The 19,272-nt window shown below is 40.3% G+C and overlaps 1 protein-coding gene across 1 annotated transcript; it reads left to right on the top strand.

Moving 5' to 3' along the window:
- Window positions 1-17,969: 17,969 nt before the first annotated feature.
- On the top strand, window positions 17,970-18,954 carry LOC127456338 (histone H2B-like). The gene is made up of 2 exons (XM_051724787.1): window positions 17,970-18,591; window positions 18,854-18,954. Exons 1-2 carry the CDS (start codon window positions 18,221-18,223, stop codon window positions 18,888-18,890), a joined length of 408 nt encoding a protein of 135 aa, XP_051580747.1. The 5' UTR covers window positions 17,970-18,220; the 3' UTR covers window positions 18,891-18,954.
- The last annotated feature ends 318 nt before the right edge of the window (window positions 18,955-19,272 follow it).

Here is a 19,272-nt window from a genome sequence, read left to right as displayed (position 1 = left end):
TCTGGGAAAGTTAGTTTATGGTTATAAAAATAAAACCTAAAAATAACCACTAGAGAATGTTCTGTATAGGCTCTCTTTAGGTTGTCACAAAAAAAAAAAAAAAAAAAAAACTCCCTGCAACGTTCTGGGAAGATTAGTTTATGGTTATAAAAATAAAAGCTAAAAATAACCACTAGAGAACGTTCTGAATAGGTTCTCTTTAGGTTGTCTTAAAAAACCCTCCCTGCAAAGTTCTGGGGAAGTTAGTTTATGGTTATAAAAATAAAACCTAAAAATAACCATTAGATAATGTTCTGTATAGATTCTCTTTAAGTTGTTCGTTTTTGGTTCCAAAAAAAAAAAAAAAAATGAACCTATAGAGAATGTTCCTAGAACGTTATTATTTGGTTCCCCATAACCAAATGGGAAACATATCGTAACATCTTGGCTCCATATACGTAACCTCGGTTCCATGAGATGAAGGGAATGAGACATTGCATTTATTAATGCATATGTGCCTTCTTACACAATCTAGTTGAAACCTCTCTACAATAATGCCAATATGCTAATATTGGCTATGGTGTTTGAGCCCGCCTGTTTTGGCGCAAAACTGTCTGCTATAAAAACAGATGCACAAACACCATTTCCTCAGAATACCTGATGGAGAACAAGGAGCGCATCGCTCATATCTCAAGAACTCTGAGTCTTGTAGTGCGGCTAGCATTCAAAATATCTCATTCTCTTCATCTCAGGGAACCGAGGTTACATACGTAAACGATACGATCCCATCACGCTGCACTGCACAACATAACCTCCCTGAAAGGAAGCATGCAGTCTCGTGGGACAGTGATCGACAAGAGTATGCCACAGTGAGTGACCGTTGTGTTGGGCCAGGAGGGGAGCACTCAGGACGAATATATGAACTATAGTCATATAGTATGAATTAACTCCTTCACGAACCCAGTCGGGAAGTTAATTTATAATGTAAATGCTTGTGACTTACGGTAAATTACAACAGCCTAATGCAGGTGGTTGTGTACAAGCTGGGGAAATCATCATAAACGGGAGGAGTATAAGTATATATAGTTGGCCAATGGATAGCAAGCACTCTAAATGTCTCTCTCTTGTGAAGAGAGAGATGTTACATCTAGGTTGTAAAACCTTGCGAATGTGTTTTGAGAGGACCATCCTGCTGCAAAATACAGTGCATCCGGAAAGTATTCACAGCGCTTCACTTTTTCCACATTTTATGTTACAGCCTTATTCCAAAATGGATTAAATTCATTATTTTCTTCAAAATTCTACAAACAATACCCCATAATGACAACGTGAAAGAAGTTTGTTTGAAATCTTTGCAAATTTATTAAAAATACAAAACGAAAAAAAAAAAAAAAAAAAAAAAAAAAAAACACATGTATATAAGTATTCACAGCCTTTGCTCAATACTTTGTTGAAGCACCTTTGGCACCAATTACAGCCTTAAGTGTTTTTGAGTATGATGCTGCAAGCTTGGCACACCTATTTTTGGGCAGTTTCTCCCATTTTTCTTTGCAGGACCTCTCAAGCTCCATCAGGTTGGATGGGGAGCATCGGTGCACAGCTATTTTCAGATCTCTCCAGAGATGTTCAATTGGGTTCAAGTCTGGGCTCTGGCTGAGCCACTCAAGGACATTCACAGAGTTGTCCCGGAGCCACTCCTTTGTTATCTTGGCTGTGTGCTTAGGGTCGTTGTGCTGTTGGAAGATGAACCTTCGCCCCAGTCTGAGGTCCAGAGCACTCTGGAGCAGGTTTTCATCAAGGATGTCTCTGTACATTGCTGCATTCATCTTTCCCTCGATCCTGATTAGTCTCCCAATTCCTGCCGCTGAAAAACATCCCCACAGCATGATGCTGCCACCACCATGCTTCACTGTTGGGATGTTATTGGCCAGGTGATGAGCGGTGCCTGGTTTCCTCCAGACATGACGCTTGCCATTCAGGCCAAAGAGTTCAATCTTTGTTTCTCATGGTCATTTCCCATACAGGCCTGATTGGTGGAGTGCTGCAGAGATGGTTGTTCTTCTGGAAGTTTCTCTCTCCACGGAGAAATGCTGGAGCTCTGTCAGAGTGACCATCGGGTTCTTGGTCACCTCCCTGACTAAGGCCCTTCTCCCCCGATCGCTCAGTTTGGCCGGGCGGCCAGCTCTAGGAAGAGTCCTGGTGGTTCCAAACTTCTTCCATTTACGGATGACAGAGGCCACTGTGCTCATTGGGACCTTCAATGCTGCAGACATTTTTCTGTACCCTTCCTTAGATCTGTGCCTCGATACAATCCTGTCTCAGCGGTCTACAGACAATTCCTTGGACTTCATGGCTTGGTTTGTGCTCTGACATGCACTGTTAACTGTGGGACCTTATATAGACAGGTGTGTGCCTTTCCAAATCATGTCCAATCAACTGAATTTACCACAGGTGGACTCCAATCAAGTTGTAGAAACATCTCAAGGATGATCAGTGGAAACAGGATGCACCTGAGCTCAATTTTGAGTGTCATGGCAAAGGCTGTGAATACTTATGTACATGTGATTTATTTTCGTTTTTAATTTTTAATACATTTGCAAAGATTTCAAACAAACTTCTTTCACATTGTCATTATGGGGTATTGTTTGTAGAATTTTGAGGAAAATAATGAATTTAATTCATTTTGGAATAAGGCTGTAACATAACAAAATGTGGAAAAAGTGAAGTGCTGTGAATACTTTTCGGATGCACTGTATATGTCCTGTAAGGACACACCATTCGTCCATGCCCATGAGGAGGCCATGCCTCTAGTTGAGTGTGCTTTAACACCAGTTGGGCAAGTCTTACACCTGCGACTCATAAGCCAGGGCAATTGCATCGACAATCCAGTGAGAAAGTCTTTGCTTGGAGACAGACATTCCTTTTGTGTGTCCTCCATAGCATACAAAGAGCTGATCAGACAGTCTGAACTGGCATGTATGCTCAATGTATGCCTGTAGTGCCCACACAGGGCATAAAAAATGCAATTATTGTTCCTCATCCGAATTAATGGAGGGAATAAGGCCTGAAGGTGAACCACCTGCACTCTGAAGGGCGTGGTTAGGAGGACCTTAGGCACATAGCCTTTTCTGGGTTTGACAGTGGCTCTTGAAAGACCAGGGCCAAACTCCAGACATGAATTGTCAATTGATAGTGCTTGTAAGTCACCGACCCATTTTACTGAGGCCAGAGCCAGCAGTAGTGTGGTCTTAACGGAGAGCATGCACAAATCAACAGAGTCCAAAGGTTCGAAGGGGGGCCCTGTGAGAGCTTTTAGGACTAAAGTTAAGTCACAAGTTGGCTGGTTGGGCCATTTCAGCGCAACTAATAGAATCATTTCCTTGTCCTCTCGGACTTTACATATGACAGAGTGAATCAGGCATACCGGGGGAAACGCATATTTGCATTTCACCAGCCATTTGTGTGCCAGTGTGCCTGCTTTCAGTGGGCCTTGGGACTTCGAGTACCAGTGGAGACAGTGGGTATTCCCCACTGAGGCAAATAGATAGATTTCTGCTTTGCCAAATATTTCCCAAATCCTCAATACAGTGAGGATGAAGTCTCCTGAATTCCGCCTTGGCAGTTTATATATGCCACAACTGTCACGTTGTCTGTGCGAACTAGGACATGACAGTTTTCTATTTATGACTGAAACACCTTTAAAGGGGACCTATTATGCAAAATTCACTCTTACATGGTGTTTGAACATAAATGTGAGTCGGCAGTGTGTGTACACAACCACCCTACAATGTTAAAAGTCCACCCACTCCTCTTTCTTATATTTCTATTAATCAAAAACAGTGTCTCAAAATGATCGGTTTTCGTTTCTGCTCTAAAGTGACGTCAATTTAGAGCAGGCCTCACCCACAACTGGTGACAGACTCCACCCTATTATCATAGATCCTCCCCCGAGTGATCTACACACAGTCCACCATTTTTTTCCGTGCTGGAGCAGCTACGGTGAGAAGAATAATGTCTCAGCTTCGTAAACGTCATAAGTGTTCTGTTGTTGGCTGTAAAAGAGAAAGAGTCTTCATGTACTCCCAGCATCAGAGCCACTGAAGACGCAGTGGACAAGTTTTGTTTTTGAAGCAAATATGCCCCAAAACATACAAAAATTTGTTAATGTATGTTTAAATCATTTTACACCGGACTGCTTTGTGAATGAGGATCAATATTGTGAAGGTTGCACGGGAAAGGACGAGTAGGGAAGCTCAGACACCGTCAAAGTAAAGCTTTTATTTTCCGCCCTCTGCACAGCCTGCACACTCTCTCAGATAGCTTCACCAATAACAAAAACTCTCCATAAACTTCTTAAAAGACATGCAGCTTTTTGACATTCAGGGCACACGCCACCACTGGACTGACATATCGTTCTCTCTCTGCTTCTGAAGTGGCGTGGCTGTTTATATGCTACTTTCTCAGCTCACTGGAATTAGAGACAGGTGTTAGACATAATTTAGCTCCGGTGTAAGCGCCCTTACTGCTTTCGGGATCATCTCTCCGGATGGGTGCTCGACCACGCCCCCACTGCCACAAATATAAAGCAGGATTTTCCAAATATTTGATTCTCAAGCACGGATCAGTACCAACTGTTCGTGATCCAGCTTTAGTATCACACTTTATATTTTGTTAATGTTTGCAAATCTCCTTTTCGAATGTGCTTGTTAGCTGATTCCACGGCTAATGCAGCTAAAGTTACCATTGTTTCTGATTGTATTCACGGAGACCAGAGCTATGTCGTTATTTTTACGCTTACTGTCTCTATAATAATAGGGGGTGGGGAGCAGCAGCTCATTTGCATTTAAAGAGACACACATGAAAACGGCATGTTTTTAATTTCACCTAAAGAGAGGCATTTACAACATGGTATAATAAATGATCTGTGGGGTATTTTGAGCTGAAACTTCAACAGACACATTCTGGGGACACCTGAGACTTATATAACATCTTGTAAAAAGGGCAACAATAGGTCTCCTTTAAGGCTAGAAATACAGCCGATAGCTCTAGGCGCTGTGTGACAACTTGCCCCAGAGCGACTCATCACTGGTAAAACGCAGGAGCTGTCCATGGTGCTAAAGCAGCTATAAAGCGGCGGGATATAGTGATGCGCATGCGCCCTTGGCGCCAAGCGATAAGAGTGTTAATTTTGAACGGGCACATTGTGAGTGCGCGATTTAAATGTCTCAGATGCAGGATCAGCTGAAGTCCACCGTCTTTCTTTGAAAAAAGAATATAACGGCTGTAAAACCCTTTTTGTGCTATCATGTTTTTCACGATGAGATTGTGTATTTTGGCTCGTAACACTGGTGCGTCTTTGGACAGAACGCCATTGAAACGGGGTTGCCAGCGTGCAAATTGGATCGTATAACCATGTTTGATTATTTTTTTATTTTTATTTTTTTTTGCACTCATTCTGAAATACCCGTGAGGGCTCGCCACGCATACGCATAACAGGACAGAGGGCAATTTGGTTTGCTCACTGTATGATATGATGCGACGCTCACCATAGGGAAGTGGTTGCGCTTAATGTGTATGCTTTGAAGAGAAAAGGGTGCTCTTTACTGAGAATGTGTGAGCATATCGTGCATTTGCAACGAGTGCTGTATTCTTTTTTGCGCTTATTGCATTTTTTGTTGCATTTATTTGAGTGCAAGACACAGAAACAACATTTTGAACAATATTGTGAACAACAATACTCCTTTCAAAGCAACCAGTAGTGGGGAGATGGGGAACAGTGTTTTGTGTCTCCAATTGAGCCTTTCTTGTAGCAGACCCGGAGGAAACTGTGGGCTTTGCTTTCCACTTCAAAGGGTTGTGCCCATCAGGAGCAATTTTTATTCACAGAGCCGCTAAAGCGGCCGGCTGGAGACACTGGAGCATCCAAAAGAGTTAACTTATCACTCATTTCTGTGAGATGAGATATATGTCAATCCAGAACTGTCAGGTTGCCCATGGACTTGCCACTGGCCTGTGCAGTGACTTTCGTGGTATGCAGCGCTAAGTCTGTAGTGGTGGGGAGCTCTTTCAATGCCTTTGGATCGAAGCCGTGCTCGTCCATTTGCCTGAGGAGCTTGAAACACCTGGAGCACCGCCATTGCGTGGAGTGCTGATCCAGCTTGTCCTGCCACTGAGTAAGCTTTTCCCGCCAGTGTGGACGTTTGTCGACATGGTTTGGAAGGATGTATGGGCCATGATTTCCACTGACCACTCACCTGATGCAGCGAGAGACATAATGACATCGTCATTATTATCCCCAGCGTCAGAACTGCTGCACGAGACATCAGTTGTGCTCAAAAGTTTGCATACCCTTGGAGAATTGGTAATATATGTACCACTTTTAAAGAAAGCATGAGTGAGCAAGCAAAACACATTTCTTTTATTTCTTATGGGATTCATATTCAACTGTAGGTTAAAACAGAATGGCACAATCATAAAACAAAACATGGCAACAGAGAAAAAAATGAAATGACCCCTGTTCAAAAGTCTGCATACCCTTAGTTCTTAATACTGTGTATTGCCCCCTTTAGCATCAATGACAGCGTGCAGTCTTTTGTAATAGTTGTCTATGAGGCCCCAAATTCTTGCAGGTGGTATAGCTGCCCATTCATCTTGGCAAAATGCCTCCAGGTCATGCAAAGTCTTTGGTCGTCTTGCATGAACTGCACGTTTGAGATCTCCCCAGAGTGGCTCGATGATATTAAGGTCAGGAGACTGTGATGGCCACTCCAGAACCTTCACCTTTTTCTGCTGTAACCACTGGAGGGTCAACTTGGCCTTGTGCTTAGGGTCATTGTCATACTGGAAAGTCCAAGAGCGTCCCATGTGCAGCTTTCTTGCAGAAGAATGCAAATTGTCTGCCAGTATTTTCTCATAACATACTGCATCCATCTTGCCATCAACTTTCACAAGATTACCTGTGCCTTTAGAGCTCACACACCCCCAAAACATCAGTGAGCCACCACCATGCTTCACAGTGGGGATGGTATTCTTTTCACTATAGGCCTTGTTGACCCCTCTCCAAACATAGCGCTTATGGTTGTGACCATAAAGCTCTATTTTGGTCTCGTCACTCCAAATTACAGTGTGCCAGAAGCTGTGAGGCGTGTCAAGGTGTTGTCGGGCATATTGTAACCAGGCTTTTTGTGGCATTGGCGCAGTAAAGGCTTCTTTCTGGCAACTCAACCATGCAGCTCATTTTTGTTCAAGCATCGTCGTATTATGCTCCTTGAAACAACCACACCGTCTTTTTCCAGAGCAGACTGTATTTCTCCTGAGGTTACCTGTGGGTTTTTCTTTGTATCCTGAACAATTCTTCTGGCAGTTGTGGCTGAAATCTTTCTTGGTCTACCTGACCTTGGCTTGGTATCAAGAGATCCCAGCATTTTCCACATCTTAATAAGTGATTGAACAGTACTGACTGGCATTTTCAAGGCTTTGAATATCTTTTTATATCCTTTTCCATCTTTATAAAGTTCCATTACCTTGTTACACAAGTCTTTTGACAGTTCTTTTCTGCTCCCCATGGCTCAGTATTTAGCCTGCTCAGTGCATCCATGTGAGAGCTAACAAACTCATTGACTATTTATACACAGACACTTAATTGCAATTTACAAAGCCACAGGTGTGGGAAATTAACCTTTAATTGTCATTTAAACCTGTGTGTGTCACCTTGTGTGTCTGTAACAAAGCCAAACATTCAAGGGTATGTAAACATTTGATCAGGGCCATTTGGGTGATTTCTGTTATCATTATGATTTTAAAAGGAGCCAAACAACTATGTGATAATAAATGGCTTCATATGATCACTATCCTTAAATAAAAGTCTTCTTTGCATGGTCAGTCATATTTTAAAAATCAATGCCAAAATTTCACAATTTCTCCCAGGGTATGCAAACTTGCGAGCACAACTGTAGATTTTATATATATATATATATATATATATATATATATATATATATATATATATACAGTATATTAGTCAAGACGGTGCAGATTTTTGTCCCGTCTGTTTACACACTCGTAATACATTAACGGCTGTGTCTTTATTTCATTTCGTGCAAAGAGGGGCATTTTGAAGCGCATTTAAATGTTCACATGTGCAGCTCACCATGAGATAGGAACATTCTATAGAGCTCATGCAGACTTATGCATGTACCCGTGACTGTAGTCAAACAAACAGCGCGCGGGTAGAGAATTGAGTCAGTTAGAATGTATTTGTGACAAACAATAATTTAATACTCTGTTAATCCTCCCAGATAGCAAGAACATTTGGGCCGATTCCGGCAGAAATGCACCACTGTCGGCTCAATGCCGGCATCAGTGAAAAGATAATTGGCCAGAGCCTTGCCGACTGTGCACACCACTTCTGGCTGACAGACGGCTTTTCCTATGTGGGCCAGTCTCGGCTGAAAGCAGTTGTACTTGTGACATGTCCATACTCGGTGTAGCTGTGTGTATCTACTCTCGCCCAAGTTCGTTACGTCACAGGCGGGCCACTACTAGAATTAAGGAACTCAAAAAAAAAAAAAAAGTTTCGCCAGTTCTACAGTCAATCATCTCAGCTGCAAAAGGTAAGTAATTTAATTTATTTAATGTTCAACAGTAGTTGTGATGGTTTGCAATGAGAACATATAACATCAGAAAACCCATTCGGTCCTGGAGATACAAAGCTGTGTTGAGTGTTGATGTCTCTTAAGAATAACATTCTTTAAATTTAATTATCTTTTTTTTTATTTTTTAGAAAAACTGCTGAGCTGTATCCAGTGCACTGCAACGTTTGCTAACGAAATGATAGAGAGTTATCCTGTATTTTGTAAATAATTCATTAATTCCTTTATTACATTAATTATACTTCTGCACTATATCCTATGCATGAGAATAAAAAGTTGAATTTGCTCAAATTCAGTCAGTCAATTCGTTTTTTCAACGAGTGATTAAAAGAACCGGTCCATAGGAGTCATCTTTGTCGGACTGCGCTGGTGGCTCTGTCTGATTTGATTCACTTGACCGTTCAAAAGAGTCATTTGCTTGTGAATTGAACTACACTGAGCAGGCCTTTGTTGCATTACACCCTTAAGAAGTATGTGCAGCTTCTTAAATTGTGTTCTTCAGTGTAACTGAATCTGTCTGCTGCACTAGCGCAGGCGCATTTTGTTTAGAGTGAAATTATTAAATACTATTAAATAGTGTGTGTGTATATATAATATATATATCCCATATAATGTCATTAAAATCGCATTATATTTTACCTTGGTGGGGATTACTATGATTGTGAGCGAACATAAACTGAAGTTTAATCACATGATGGTGCATGTAAATGTGGCCATTGCATAATCTGGACACACTGTTTGAAATCTGACACCAAATCTTTTTTTACAGATCTTCTAAACTGCTGCATAAACTCTGGCAACAACATTTATCAAACATATAGGCGCTGATTCTGGGTCAGGTTCTCCATATTGTACACACAATGTTCTCACGCTGTCACAGAGGTCAATTCAATACACATTAAAGGTGTCATGATTTTATATATATATATATATATATATGTTCCTTGAGGTCCACATATAATGTTAGTTTGATTTTTTTTCATTAAAGGTAGTCATAATTTAGGAATAATTGGTCATTTTCTATCCAGTTTTAGAGCCTCTGATTCAAACGCTTCGTTTTTTGGGGTGTGTTCTTGAAGACTTCAGTGTAAATGCCCACTGCTGTGATTGGGGAACATCTTTGCATGTAGATAAGTGTAAACACCCCTGCCATTACGCGTGTGTGGAGTTGTTTTGAAAACTTCGGATGGTTAAAAAAATGACAACCTGTGGGATTCATCCATACATGTTTGAGCCAGAGTCTGATCCAGAATTTGAAAAAAATTATCCCCCTCCACAAACACCACAGATACTGCAGTCTTTGACAGTGTGGTAATCACTGTAATTTACTTGTCTATTTGTGTAATAGGTATTACTTTTATTCTTGTTTAAACCAAGACGCAACACAATGGTGTCACATAGTTGGGGCATTTTCCAACGGTGAAACATTTCCGTGTTTTACAAATGCTGAGTAACGCATGACAGTACCAACAAAAGTGTAAATATATGGTGCTATCACATTTATAACTGTGAAAGGATACACTTACTGTGCAACATGTAAACATATACAGGATACATTCACCGGTGTTTGTCGCACTGTCATTCGTCATATAATCATCTTTCATCATATATTCAGTGTAGTGACAAACACATACGTTGTTCATTACAATGAGTCATGTTTTCATTAAAAAGGAAATAAATTGTCTAAATATATTGATATCAATACTCTTTCGGTGCATCTGTGGCAGTTGTGCTATCATGCCAACAGAACAAGAAAAGATATGCTGCTTAGAGATCCCTGTGCATTAAAACTAATACACGAGCATCTAAAATCACCAGGATCAAATCAAATACTCAGTACACATCTAACAGTCTGTAACATACTAAGCAAAACAATTAACATGGATACTCACGCTTGTTTGTTGTGACATCACTGTCAGCTCCAATATAGTTGGCACTGCATCAGCTTTTAATTTAAGTCTCTCTGCAAAGCCTGCTTCGAACTGTGTCTTGTTTGTGAAAGAATCATCGGTAAAATTAAGCGAGCAAACAAACACGTTCTTACTGACGCGATCCAGGACTTCAGCCACTCTTTCTTAATGTTGGGATCCTTGCGAAGATGTCAACGTCTAGACATCTCCTGTTGTTCCAAAAATAATCTCACTGCTCTACTCTAACCACAAGACTGGTGGGCAGGCCTAAGCAGTGTGGATGATAAAGTAGGCATTGATCTGTTTATGCAGAGGCTGGCCTGTGCTGATGTAATACCTCACTATGACGTTATAGTGAGGAGGAAGTAGAGAACGAGTCGTTTTGGCACATTGGTTTCAATAAAGAAGTTTTCGGTTCTGAAATTTACAGTATGTTTTTATAGTGCTATGAACTCTTATATGTCAAGCTATCATGGTAAGTTTGATTTTCCAATTCATGACCCCTTTAATGTTTACTGTAACCTACATAAAATGATGGGGCCAAATCAGCTATGTTTCTGTTTTCAACAATAATGGCAAGTAAGAAAATATACAGATATACAAATATATTTTACATTTATGATTACTGAGATGAAGTATTACTGATTTTGCTTAAAACATAGTGTGTTGTTTTGGCATTAATGGATGTGTGTGTGTGTGTGTGTGTGTGTGTGTTTGTGTGTGTGCATGTGCGTGTTTGTGCGCGTGTGTGTGTGTGTGTGTGCGCGCGCACGCGTGTGTCATTCTTACTCCACAGTCCACACTGGAACCAGCAACAAACAGGTCATTACAAATCATGGAAAGATGAAATTTTAGAAAAAGAGCAGTAAAAAAGGTCAATGTAATGCTCACTTCATTTGGAAGTCATTTAGTAGAAACAGATGACCTTGGTGCTGCAGTGCATTATGAGGAACCGAGCTGGTTTGATGTCAGTCAGGATGATTCATTGTTTGAGTCAGAGAGTGAAGAAAAACATGAGGAAGATGATGGCGGGGAATGTAGTCCTTCCCTTACTGAGTCTTTGTGTAACTGGGCTGTCAATTATGGTGTGTCTTTAGTGGCTTTGACTGCCCTTTTAGGTATCCTGAAACTTCATCATCATTTCTCCAAAAGATGGCAGGACTCTCCTAAAAACAACAACTTCATATAGTATCCAAAATGTTGCTGGTGGTACATATCATTATTTTGGTATTCTTAAAGCTTTGTCCAAAACCATGGAAAAAATCTGGTGTTGCAGATAAGTATGAATTCAAACTTCAACTGAACATGAATGGCTTACCTCTGTTTAAAAGTTTGTCTTTGCAGTTTTGGCCAATTCTAGGGTTACTGCATGTTTATACTAAGGACCCAGTTGTCATTGCTCTGTTCCGTGGTAAATCATAGCCAACACCACTAACTGACTATTTGAAAGATCTAGTCAGTGAATTGCAAGGGTTAAGCAAGGGATTTGTCATAAATGGGAAGCAGTTTTTCCTAAAAGTCACATCTGTCATCTGTGATGCTCCAGCTAGAGCTTTCATAAAGGGAATTAAATCACATACCGGTTATTCAGGTTGTGACAAGTGCATCCAATCTGGTGTGTACATCAACCATAGAATGACCTTTCCTGAGGACAACAGCCCACGTAGGACTGATGAGTCTTTCATCAACATGTCTGATGAAGAACATCATACTAAAGCTTCACTTTTAAAAGATGCAGGAATTGGCATGGTATCAAGCTTTCCACATGATTGCATGCACCTTGTATGTCTTGGTGTCATGCGAAAACTGCTAGACTTATGGCTTGCTTCATGGCTTTTATGCTGTCATTTGTCTGCACGCCAAAGTGTTATAATCTCAGATGCACACATTCATTTGAGACATTATATTCCTGTGGACTTTGCTAGGAAACCCAGGCAATTCTCAGAAAGACTGAGGTGGAAAGCAAAAGAATTGTGACAGTTTCTGTTATACACAGGTCCAATGGTTCTTCATAATGTGCTGTCAGAACCAGTGTACAACAATTTTATATTGTTAGCTGTTGCTATTTTCATACTCTCCAGTCCAACTCTGTGTATAGGTCTTAATGACTTTGCTCACAGCTTGCTAGTGTCATTTGTAAACCATTTTAGTGAGTTGTATGGTCCGGAATTTGTTAGCTACAATGTACATGGGCTAACCCATCTTTCTGAGGATGTCAAAAAACATGGAAGCCTTGACTTCATATCTGGGTTTCCTTTCGAACAAATATTTTGGCCTAACAAATTTTGGGACAAATAAAGAAAATGATAAGAACTCCACACCATCCCCTATCACAGGTTATACGGCGACTCTCAGAAATTGACAGTTCTGTGTTAATTGCTGAACATTTGGATATGAGAATTGTCTTGAAGAAACAATATGAAAATGACCCAATCCCAACAGGTTTTAATGAAGTTTGCCAGTTCCAGGAGGTTGTTATAAGTAGCACTAGATTTAATCTCTCAAGTATGGGAGATAACTGTGTCAATATTGGAGGCTGCATTGGTTTAGTGATGAATATTCTTCAGTATCAGGAGAAGGTTTATGTCATCTACAGAGAATATGAACAAATGGAACCTTTCTTTCACTATCCCATAAACTCCATTCAGATGGGGGTCTATTTAATAGATAACCTCTCACCTAGCCTGAAATGCATAGAGCTGAATGGAAATATAATAAAGTATGTGAGGGTACCTTTTCAAGGGCAATTTGTTGCACATGTGATGTAATTGAGAATAACATACAGCACTGCAGCATTAAGATCATTCATTTGTTTCAGTTATTTAATCAATTCATTATTTAAGTCATTTAGACGTATAGAGTGGTGGAGTTTTTAAAAACCAATGAAGTGGAGTTGGTGCCGAGTGTTTGGATACAGAATGGAGTATGCTTTTGGCCGCATCTGAAGGGCATCTCCCTACACTCAGCGATCAAGCAGCAGGTGACACCAGGTCAGGACTGGGTGTCCTGGGAAATTAGAGAGCTGTTCATGTTGGATATCTCTTATTCATGTATTCTTAGTAATGTTTATAGCAATTTAAGTTTTATTTATCTTTTTTTTTTTTTCATTGAACAGACAGCTATGATGAAGGAAGGAGGAAAGTTCAAGAGGCTGAGGTTTGATCTGACCTTCACTCAGATGCAGAGGAGCCAGGCCGAAAAAAGGTCAGACGTAAAATGTAGGTGTAACATTTTTGGTAATATTTGTTTTCTGTTGTCTCATAGTAAAGTGGTTTCCACATTGTATAATTTGCACAGTGCATTGAAGTGACACAAATTACTTTATTTAAAAAACAAAAATCCTTTTAAAGGCCAAGCACTCGACTTTTGAGCTCCATTTTGACAGACTCTGAGGAAGATAATGCTTTACAGCAGGATTGCACAGGTCTTCCTGCTGCTCCACCAGTCCACCAGTTTGATCCTTTACAGAAATGCTGACCAGTAACCACGCCATCTGGTAACCTGAGGATTTCACATGTGAATGTGAGCGTATACAGTACATGGTTTTATATTAAATGAAGGGTATAGATCAGAGGTCTCAACCTAGGTCCACAATCCTGGAGAGTTTAGCTGCAACCCTAGTTAAACACACCTGACCCAGCTAATCAAGATCTTTGTTCTCGTGGACTCGTTTAAGTCGATATCTCGAGAATGCATAAAAATCCACAGATGTATTCTTGTGGATTTGTGAACAATATTTCTGCATAAATATAATCTAAAACATTAGCTGATTTTCACACGAGTTCTAAAACTAGATAAAAAGAACCCAATTAAGCAAATGAGACAAAAATATTATACTTGCTTATGTATTTATTGAGAAAAATTATCCAATATTACAAATCTGTGAGTGGCAAAAGTATGTGAACCTCTAGGATTAGCAGATAATTTGAAGGTCAAATTAGAGTCAGGTGTTTTCAATCAAAGGGATGACAATCAGGTGTGAAATTTTGCTATCTTGGTTGTTATTAAAATATATTCCTTTGCATTGACCAGGCAGCCAAGCGAAAACACAGGTCATTTGTTTCACAAAAAAGAGGAAAAACCTTAAAGTGAGTGTTGAAATGTATGGACAAGAGCTAGAACAAGTAGCATTAATAAGATTTTTAGGTATGTGGATGGACTCTAAATTGATATTTGGTGTACACATGCAAAAGCTAGTAGACAAATGCAAAAAAGGAATAAATGTAATGAAGTGTTTGGCTGGTGCTGAGTGGGGAGCTAGTAGACAATCACTAAGAAGAATTTCAATGCATTGATTAGATCTGCAATGGATTATGGGAGTTTGATATGCAGTTCTGCATCCGCAACATGGCTCAAAAAGATTGTAGTTCAGACTCAAGCTCTAAGGATAAGTTGCGGAGCATTTAGAACATCTCCAGTGTCATCAATTCAAGTGGAGATGGGGGAAATGCCTCTAGAAATTCGTAGGAGAAAATTGAGAATGAGATATTGGATCAATGTTAAAGGGCATGAAGTCAGTCATCCAGTTAAAAAGGTACTGGAAAACTGTTGTGAATATGAATATGGAAGATTAACAAGTTTTGGTTGGATAGTCAATAAGGAGGCACAGGAAATGGGGCTGAATTAAATAGAAGTAGCTCCTTCTGTGATAATTCCAACTATACCCCCCATGACTATACCCAATGCCAGAAACAGACCTATATTTACATAAAAGAGATACTCAATAAGGAACAAAATATGCCATTGAAAATAATTGTTCATCAATACATTAATCAAGCATATATCAACATGACTCAAATATATACAGATGGATCAAAAGACCCAAAATCAGGTAGAACAGCAGCAGCATTATATACAGTGCATCCGGAAAGTATTCACAGCACTTCATTTTTTCCACATTTTATGTTACAGCCTTATTCCAAAATGGATAAAATTCATTATTTTCCTCAATTCTACAAACAATACACCATGATGACAACGTGAAAGAAGTTTGTTTGAAATCTTTGCAAATTTATAAAATAAATAAATAAATAAATAAAATAAAAAAATCACATGTACATAAGTATTCACAGCCTTTGCTCAGTACTTTGTTGAAGCACCTTTGGCACCAATTACAGCCTTAAGTGTTTTTGAGTATGATGCTGCAAGCTTGGCACACCTATTTTTGGGCAGTTTCTCCCATTCTTCTTTGCAGGACCTCTCAAGCTCCATCAGGTTGGATGGGGAGCATCGGTGCACAGCCATTTTCAGATCTCTCCAGAGATGTTCAATCGGGTTCAAGTCTGGGCTCTGGCTGGGCCACTCAAGGACATTCACAGAGTTGTCCCGTTGCCACTCCTTTGTTATCTTGGCTGTGTGCTTAGGGTCGTTGTGCTGTTGAAAGATGAACCTTCGCCCCACTTTGAGGTCCAGAGCGCTCTGGAGCAGGTTTTCATCAAGGATGTCTCTGTGCATTGCTGCATTCATCTTTCCCTCGATCCTGACTAGTCTCCCAGTTCCTGCCGCTGAAAAACATCCCCACAGCATGATGCTGCCACCACCATGCTTCACTGTAGGGATGGTATTGGCCAGGTGATGAGCGGTGCCTGGTTTCCTCCAGGCATGACGCTTGCCATTCAGGCCAAAGAGTTCAATCTTTGTTTCTCATGGTCTGAGAGTCCTTCAAGTGCCTTTTGGCAAACTCCAGGTGGGCTGTCATGTGCCTTTTACTGAGGAGTGGCTTCCGTCTGGCCACTCTACCATACAGGCCTGATTGGTGGAGTGCTGCAGAGATGGTTGTTCTTCTGGAAGGTTCTCCTCTCTCCACAGAGTAATGCTGGAGCTCTGTCAGAGTGACCATTGGGTTCTTGGTCACCTCCGTGACTAAGGCCCTTCTCCCCCAATTGCTCAGTTTGGCCGGGCGGCCAGCTCTAGGAAGAGTCCTGGTGGTTCCAAACTTCTTCCATTTACAGATGATGGAGGTCACTGTGCTCACTGGGACCTTAATGCTGCAGAAATTTTTCTGTACCCTTCCTCAGATCTGTGCCTCGATACAATCCTGTCGCAGAGGTCTGCAGACAATTCCTTGGACTTCATGGCTTGGTTTGTGCTCTGACATGCACTGTTAACTGTGGGACCTTATATAGACAGGTGTGTGCCTTTCCAAATCATGTCCAATCAACTGAATTTACCACAGGTGGACTCCAATCAAGTTGTAGAAATGTCTCAAGGATGTTCAGTGGAAACAGGATGCACCTGAGCTCAATTTTGAGTGTCATGGCAAAGGCTGACAATACTTATGTACATGTGATTTTAATAAATTTGCAGACAAACTTCTTTCACGTTGTCATTATGGGGTATTGTTTGTAGAATTTTCAAACAAACTTCTTTCACGTTGTCATTATGGGGTATTGTTTGTAGAATTTTGAGTAAAATAATGAATTTAATCCATTTTGTTATGCTGTAACATAACAAAATGTGGGAAAAGTGAAGCACTGTGAATACTTTCCGGATGCACTGTATACCCCAGCACAAAGTTAAAATAGCAAAAATAGTGACTGATCATATATCAGTATTTATGACAGAATTGATAGCTTTATCCCTGGCATTACAGTGGGTGGAAGATAAACAGCCTGAAAGTTATGTAATATGTACAGATTCACAATCAGCACTAGTAAGTTTAGCGAGTGGAGTATCTTCAGCAAGACAAGACATTTTATATGAAATTCTACAGAGTTTATTTAATATTAAGCAGTTGGGAGATAGGGTTAGTTTTTTGTGGGTTCCAGCGCATGTTGGAGTAAAAGGGAATGAGGAAGTATATAAACTGGCCAAGGAGGCATTGAAGGATCCTGATATTAATATCAGGGTAAATATGAGTAAAGCAGAAACTAAGGGACAGATTTAACAGAAGTAAAAAAGAATTGGCAGAGAAAATGGGACAATGAAATAAGAGGAAGGCATATGTATAGTATACAAGGAAATGTAGGGGTGGAAAGAAGAACAATTTAATAACAGGAAAAAGGATGTGACAATGACTAGATTGCGAATTGGGCATACAACACTAAATCAAAGTTTATTTACAATAGGGAAACATGAAACGGGTGAATGTGGAAAGTGTGGACACCCAGAATCAGTAAAACATGTATTGCTAGAATGCACTGTATACATAGAGAAAGATTGCAATTGTTCAAGCACTTAAAGAAATTATTCACTCAAGGATATATTAGGAGAAGAAACAGATTATAGAATTCATAGGGAATTATTTAAATTTTTGAATGTTACAGGATTGGTAAATAGGATTTAATAGTAGTTTCCTTTTTTTTTTTTTTTTTTTTTTTTTTTCTCAACCAAGTTGCACGCCATACTCCAGTCCAGTAGGCGGCGGAAATGCGCCTTCTAGTTGGTTTGCCAACCGCCATATAAACAACAGAAGAAGACGACCAGGCAGCCGAATGAAACAGGTTCATTTGGGGGATGGTATTTTTCAAACAGGAGGCGATAGGTGGGACTAATATTTGGAAGCCTTTGATTGGCTCTCTTTCCGACCCGCCAAACTTTGGGCTGTCCAATGAAATCATGTAATGGGTGTGGCCAACGACGCACATCGTCTCCATGTAAAATTAGCATAAAGGAGGGAATAATAGTGTCTGTCCGTTGATAAATACACATTGAGTTGTGAAGTTTACATCACAGATCAACATGCCTGAACCAGCGAAGTCCGCACCGAAGAAAGGCTCCAAGAAGGCCGTCACTAAGACCGCCGGTAAGGGAGGAAAGAAGCGTAAGAGGTCCAGGAAGGAGAGTTACGCTATCTACGTGTACAAAGTGCTGAAGCAGGTTCATCCTGACACCGGGATCTCCTCCAAGGCGATGGGCATCATGAACTCCTTCGTCAACGACATCTTCGAGCGCATCGCCGGTGAGTCGTCTCGTCTCGCTCACTACAACAAGCGCTCCACCATCACATCAAGAGAGATCCAGACCGCCGTGCGTCTGCTGCTGCCCGGTGAACTGGCCAAACACGCCGTGTCTGAGGGCACAAAGGCCGTCACCAAGTACACCAGCTCCAAGTAAAGTGTGATGAAGCTTTCAGCGACACCAAAGGCTCTTTTAAGAGCCACCCATGTACTCGTCTAAAGAGCTTCGTTAAGTTCCCATATTATTAGTGATAGTATAACATATGAACATGATTTCTTTAAACCTAACAGTAAAATTCAAAACTGTAGAAACTATTGCTAATCTAGTACGAACACAAAGCTAAATCCAGTTAAACAACATAATATTCCCTGTCAAAAGCACGTAATCGACACACTAATGTATTCTGAATTTCAGGATCATACACTCTCACTGTTTATCTGTGATGGAATGAGCTTCTAACCTCCACAAGATCTGCTGAAACCATCTTTTAAAAAAACAGAAAACATATCTACTGCAAGCACTTAAGCAATCCACAGTAACTACACTATTTAAAACTTACACAAACATCCTTTAGATTAAAATGTTCTATTCCAATGCATGTATGCTCTTTTACTCTATACATAAGTATGTAATAAACAGTTTACATGTATTTTTCTACCTGAAAGTTACTCTGTTACACTGTTTCAGCATTGTTCTCCAAACTAATACATTATTGCCATCTTTTGGGTATTCAAAGGTATCACATTATTAGTACTTCAAACATTAAATACATCAAACTTATAAAGGCATAAATGGGAACATATCATAAACAAGGTAAATATAATATACTTGTG

This window comes from Myxocyprinus asiaticus, chromosome 2, assembly GCF_019703515.2.
Source record: "Myxocyprinus asiaticus isolate MX2 ecotype Aquarium Trade chromosome 2, UBuf_Myxa_2, whole genome shotgun sequence".
NCBI classification, from domain to species: Eukaryota; Metazoa; Chordata; class Actinopteri; order Cypriniformes; family Catostomidae; genus Myxocyprinus; species Myxocyprinus asiaticus.
Note: the sequence above shows the minus strand (reverse complement) of the source record. Positions and strands in the feature narration are given on the sequence as shown.